Source organism: Pavona decussata, unplaced genomic scaffold (assembly GCF_977016875.1).
Source record: "Pavona decussata unplaced genomic scaffold, jaPavDecu1.1 SCAFFOLD_67, whole genome shotgun sequence".
NCBI lineage: Eukaryota > Metazoa > Cnidaria > Anthozoa > Scleractinia > Agariciidae > Pavona > Pavona decussata.
Window position 1 is genome coordinate 113176 of NW_028145486.1, and position 6938 is coordinate 120113.

Below are 6938 nucleotides of genomic sequence, written 5' to 3' on the forward strand. Positions count from 1 at the left end.
GGCGATTAGCGCAGCAGGATTAGCTACGCACTTTGAAAATTTATTATGCAGTGGTATTTTCTTATCATACATTAACACTCATCCGCAGAAATAAGGGTCTTGGAAATAGAAGATCGAATAGAAATAGGATGTAAAAAGTTATGTTGCCTTTTTGTCTGTTTGCTTGTGTTTCTGTTGTTTTCTTTGCTTAAATGTGGGCTTCTTAAAAGATTTGCCATTTACAGTTGGGTGCTAAGTGACCGGCCCTTTTGAGGGGAACGAGGCTAGAGCTGACATTGTTTTGATACAAACCCCTTTTCATATGTAAATACAAACTAGTTAGCATGATATTCATATGAAAAGCAGTGACCTTTGTATCAAAACAAGCCAACTCTCAGGCCTCGCTTCCACTTTAAGGCCAGATCACTAAGCAAATAGCTGTAAAATGGTCTGTTGGGTTAATTACCGTTCCAATATACATTCTCATCAAAGGCTGGAAAGAATTTCACACTGTTCGTCCCTCGAAGCGCGATACATTGCGTCTAATCGTTTAAATGGTCAAAAACAAGGTCTACCACTTCAGTCGTCCATACATCCTGCACTCCTTAGCTGGGCGATGGCGTGGGCGATGACTGCGTTCTGGGTCTCCGTTAAGTGGGTACCAAGTACCAATATTTGCGTAAACTGTAATATAATTTTTTCCCATAAATCAAAATAAAACAGCACAGAAACAAAAATATATGGGTTATTATTAACCAGGGGTGAGGTCAATATGTCTCGATATTGGCTAGTGGTTTTGTTTTGAGCGAAAGAAAAAACGAGGCCAATATCAAGCTACGTTGACTGAACAAGCGTGGTTAAAAAAGGATTAATAAAAATATTATATGTCTTTACTGTTAAGTTTAAACTCAAAAGACATATATAACTGTTCTGCTCGGACAGAAATTATTGATAGCCGGTCGTCGGATTTCGTTAACCTCTCCTGTGATTACAGACCGAATTGCACTCCAGTAGTCCTATTACCGGCATTATTTATCTTTCTTTGTTGATGTAATTACGATATCATTAACCTTCGACACCTATATTGCATTTTCCATTAAAGAGACAAAAAACTCGTAATCTTTATTCGTTTCGTTGGCCCTTTATTTCATAGTAACTTTAAAAAAAGAGGGATTTAAGTTGTGTTTTCATTTTGCAACCGATAGTTAGAGATCAGTAGACACTTTAGTTCCAACTTTTTTCCAACAACATTCCGCAGTTTAAATAATACTAGTTTGTGTTCATTTTAAGTTCTATTTATGATTAGCAGCACTAATGACAAATGTTAAGAGCCGCATATTACTCTTCCTTGAAGGGAAGAGATTTATAAGCTTAATATTGTGAAATTTTGAAAAAGGTAATTTGGCCCGCAGTTTTTGTATCATTTCTTGTACTAGTCCCCATCAGTTTTAGAAAATCCCTTTTTCTGTTAAAATTATATTTATCTCATGTCGCTTTTTTTGTGTGTGTGCGACTGCGTGTGATTTATATATTTTTTTGTTAAGACAATATACCTTATCTTAAATTATTCGGAAATATGTTTTCAGAAATGATCTTTGGAGTGGACATGCTTCAAAAATTCAGAGAAATTTGATAATGGTTTCTTTTCGAGGCAATATCATCTCCAGAAGTTTTAAATAAGAAGATATGTTTTCGGTTTTTCGTTTGAAAGTGAAATTTCTATCAAATAAAACATTATCTCATTTCATATTTTTGATAAACAATTAAGCCACCTTACAAAAAACTAAAAAAAGTGAAATTAAAACTCGACACGTTAATATGAAAGCTTAAAATTTGCAATAGTCCAATATCGCGAGAGTAATACAATTGCCTTGCATGATATTTCGAATATCAAAGGTATCTTAATGATTTTTTAATTGCTGGTGCGAAATCTTTCATGATCTTATGTTCTTCGAAGGTTCTCCGGATCCGGTGTTTACAATGGAGGTTTCTCCGTCAAAAACTGCATCATTGAAAAAGAGCAATCATACAGATTTTGAATGAGCGGAAATGGACCTTCTTTCCTTTAATCAAGTGCCTCTTCATGATGCCGGAGATGTACATGTCTATTACTCTACTTACTATCACATTAAGATATCGGATGCTTTGATGAGGTTAAGTTCTTAATATAGTCTAGATGTAATTTATTTTGATTGCTCGGTTCATGTAAAGTGCTTTGCCAATGATTAAAAGGTATATAAAAAATTCTCGAGTATTTATAAAGGAAAGCAGGCTAGACCATAAAGATCACAGTGGAGTTTCCCACGGCAAGCATTTATCTTTACCGGAGGAAGGAGGAAGGCGAACTAAAATACTCGAAAGAAATTGTCAGTCAATTGGCTCACAGAAAACAAATCAAAAGAAGCATCGACACAAGAACCATCATGAATTTGTCATTACAAGAAATTCCAACCTTGCAGGGTGATGAAGTTACAACACCCATACCACAAAGTGCAGTGATCACCATTCTTGTAATGACAGTCACGTTCTCTGTAGCAGGAACGTTTGGAAATACCGTGGTTTGCGTGTTAGTTATAAGACGACGAGACTTCAGAAAAGTTCCACACTTTCTGTTCGCCAGCCTATCTGCAAATGGACTGATATCTTCTGTTTTTGTGATGCCGTTTATAATATCTATTGCAGCAAAAACATACATGATGAGAAAAAGTGAGTCAATGGATATTCTCTGCAAAATTCGCCTGTCTTCCTCGTTTTTCTGCAGTGTAATCAACGCCTTGACTTTGACATTGATGGCTATTGATCGACAAGACTGTGTTTATCGCCCCCTTCGACGCCGTATCAATAATCAAAACATCGAGAAATGTCTTCTGGTGGTCTGGTGCGTCGTGATAATCATAACTGTTCTCTTTGCTATCGTTCTTGAAACAGACGGCTCCCAGTGCCCTCCTTCCGATCCATTCAACTTGCAGTCTTCGTCCTCAAACTCGAGTAGCTTATTCAATGCCTATATCTTAGTGTTGGGGACAGGATTTAATGTGGCCGCCATCCTAACAATCGTGATTACATTTCTACGCACCGTTAAAAGACTTCGCTCTTGTCCTTTGCCTCAATCCAGATCACTGCATCTAAGGAACGAAACACAAATCACCAAACTTACTTACAAGACGTGTGCTATATTTCTCTTATCCTGGTTTCCAGTTATAATTTCTTCGATGATCGTTCGCTTTACTCACGGCGTTGATCTAGAAACGGGTAGAATTGTCAAACTAATAACCGTGATATTCTCGAATTTCACTTATGTTGCAAATCCTATTCTTCATTATAAAATGCTAAAGATTGCACCAACCAACCAGCCCACTCAAGTAATGGCTATGCGTCGAATTGGTTCCATTGATCTTAATGGTAACCTGTAATCTTGCAACCTCTCATCGTGACTTATTTCTAAATACACTTTGTGATTTCGTCCAATATGCAATGAAAATGTTGTTGACTATACTGGTTGAGTATCACGTATGAAGGTATTGACTACTCATGTACTGTGCATCATAGAGTCATTTCAGGCAATCGGTTAAATCGTCGGGCTTGAAATCAGCACAAGCGCTTTCCGAATTTACGTCCTCAACTATGATCTTTTACTAAATATGTGGCCGTTTTCCAACTACTCCAACTCTGAATCGAAAGGAGTTTTCAAACGGTTTCATGTATAAATAACTTTGAATTTATCATAAACGTAAAACCTATCAGACTATTTTGTTTAATTTTTTTATAAGAATCGTTTGGAATCTTAGGCTCATTTTGGTGGTAGGGACTGATTCTTCCTGTGAAATAATAATCGAGAAAAATTCATTAATTCTAGATGTTCTCCAAGGTTTGTCAGCATTTGTCTTCTACCGTGTAAACATGGCTGTTGCTTTATCTTTCGATTTTCGTCATGAATTTCACCATGGCAAAACTAATACGGGAGACGCAAGAATAATATTGGAAGGAGAAAATAAAAGAAAATACCTCTACCTCATTCTTACGCTTCACTCAAGCCAAAGTTTGGGTGGCTTAGACTGTTTCTTCCTTTGAAATAATCCTTTGGGATTTATTCTGTTATTTCATTTCCCTCCTCAACCCACTTGCCCCCTTGCTCTTCTGAATTGTTGCAAATTCCCCCTCCTCATCATCCCAAACTTTGTTTAAATTGGAATTTGAAGTAGCTCTACCTTTACAATGTCACAAAAAAGTATCTGTATTAAATTACAACTCTTAACACACAATCTGCTTACGCTGATGAAAAAGTCATGACATTTTTTGAAAAATCGTGAACATGCAAAGGTTGAGTATGAAAAGGGAAATAACAATGATGATGATGATGATGATGATGATGATGATGATGATGTAGATGATGACAAATTTAATGGTGGTATTACAAAAATTCATATCACTTTACAAAGAATGGAAAGACAAGGACGAAAACCGCAACTTATTCCCTACACATCGTACATCGATTCCAATACTGCGTTATCTATTTCGTAATTCTCAGAATCTTTAAAAAGCAGGTGCGCTCGATTTCAAAGCCTTTTGGTTTTATTTTGCATCTGATAGTTTGAGAGTAGTCAAGCACATATTACGCTGTACATTAGGGTTCGTAGAATCGAAATATGGAGGTAAAATTTTCCAAGAGACAAAATATATCTGTTAAACCTAAACGCCGTGAGAATAAAGTCTCTTGGATAAAAGATCTGCTGCTATGATTTGTTGTTGTTATTGTTGTTGTTGTTGTTGTTGTTTTAATTTTATCTTTCACATTTGTTACTAAGGAAGTATAAGACGAAATCAGTGATTTCTTTACACCATTTCATTTGCAGTTGCGTGCAAAATTTTGAAATTTATATTCAAGAACTCTTGGAAGCATTGTTCTTTTGTGTCTATTCATCATAATTGTATCAAATCCGTAAATGTGAATGCCTGCTATATGAAACAAATATAACAACCGAAAGCAAGTCTTTTTTTCTTCAGTAAGCCGGGAGTAAGTTTCAACAGTAAGGAATGAACGCTCATATTCAGCAGATCTAATACGCACGCGGAAATATCCTGGTTAAGTAACAAGGTACAGGGTGTTTTCTGTCAGTAAGCATGAATGTATTTTTTTTTTCTCATTTGAAGGATTAGTGGTACACATTGTGTCCAGTTCCGGTTCTATTTCAGTCTGATTATAAACACTGATAACATTTTTAAAGGGTCACATATTACACTCAACTAACTTAAACTTAAAAGGGTCGTATATAACGATTTCCCCCGGGTGGTTTTTTTTGTGATTTTTTTTTTTTTTTTTTGCCCATAATATTTGTTAAAAAAAAAAAGTTGTGAAGGATATTTTCACAAAATTATAAGAAATTATTTTTATTTCATTTAATTCGTCTTAGAGCTGTCTCTTTGTCGGGAATTCTGCCCTGAATTGCTCGAAGAGTAAATGCTCTTTTCTTGGCACCTCTGCCCTGAATGCGGAATGAAAAGACAATGTTTTCACAAATAAATTCAAGATGTCTGAAATGGACAAGCATCCGGTCCAATCCTCATACAAAATTTTGATATATTTTCATTCAAAGCACATTAATTTCTTAAGATTTAAATGCATACAAATGTTTTAGATTCTTCATATTAAAATGAAATTCAAAAGAAATTTCAAAGAAAATGAAGCCTTATTCCTTAATTTACGCTCCACAGTTAATGTGCCTTAAACAGGTGAAACATGATGACACATTAATGTGAATACTTAACTCAATATGTGACAGTCAATCCATCGTTAATAGATATCTAATGTAACTTAATGCTTGTTTTGAGTGTTAGAGTGAACATCTTAATGATTTTATGCACCTTGAAACCTTTCTGTTAATACATGCTTTTTATCCTATCCACCTTAAGTGCATTTCAGGGAAAGTCATATTAAATTTTGAATGAGCGGAAATGGACCTTCTTGACTTTAGTCAAGTACTTCTTCATAGTGACTGCAGCATGTATAGTAATATTAAAAATTGGCATGTAAATTCGACACCCTTATAGGATTAGACTATCATAATTCAGTCTGCATGTTCAGCCCGTGTAGAATACCTTGTCAACTAGAAGGAAGTAAAACAAAGATTCTCTGAATTTAGACACAGACGGAAAAGCTTGTAAAGACTATACTGAAATTTACGAAGTCAGCATTTTTTTTCTTGGAAGGGGGAAAAAACGTCTTCTATTTGACGTGCGTGAAAATTTGGAAGCAAGTTTGAATTCGATCCTAAAAACGACCTCCATACAAAAAGGTCGATTTCTCTTGATTTTTAAATACAAAAGGTAAATCCTCTTACCCTCTAAATCAACTTAGTTTTTGGCTTGAATTGAAGATACGACTTTCTTCTATTAAAAGCCGTGAGTGAAGGTCAACCCTGGTTGGCCAATTCGTGCCCTTTCTCTCTAATACAGAGCATTTCAAAGCGTGCATCTTAACTATAGTATTGAATAACTAGTGTTGTCCAAGTATCGTGCGTGATTTAAGAAAAATGAAGCTAAAATAGGCGTTTTGTTGCTTGACCCCATACAACTTTTAGCATGCTTCTTTTCTGCTGTTGAGGCACCCGTCTTGAATATGAACCATGAAAACCTCTTATTCATTTGTGATGGAAACTTTAAGTGGATCATAACATGTATTTCCTAGTTGTTGCCAAGATAAATGTTCGTACATGTCACAAAGTTTGGTGAATTTTCCTTTGATATACTTATATAGAGAGCGTAATCAGTACTGAATGAAAGTTAAGGTAGTCCAATCCACGATTGGTGAGCCCCGAAGAAGCACCCCACAGTTTGGACGTAGCCTGGCATAAGGGTAACTAAATAACGAAAAGTGCAAAGTAGGACTGATTGACATTTATTGAAAATAAAGACAAAAGCTGTCAGGCTCTCCCTGGGCTTTTTTCTTTCTTTTTTTTTTT

The 6938-nt window shown here is 35.6% G+C and overlaps 1 protein-coding gene across 1 annotated transcript; it reads left to right on the top strand.

Annotated features, from left to right (window-relative positions):
* The first annotated feature begins 1787 nt into the window (after positions 1-1787).
* LOC146477903 (somatostatin receptor type 4-like) lies at positions 1788-4598 on the top strand. The gene has a single exon (XM_085112589.1). The coding sequence runs from the start codon at positions 2403-2405 to the stop codon at positions 3390-3392; it is 990 nt and encodes a 329-aa protein (XP_084968715.1). The 5' UTR covers positions 1788-2402; the 3' UTR covers positions 3393-4598.
* The last annotated feature ends 2340 nt before the right edge of the window (positions 4599-6938 follow it).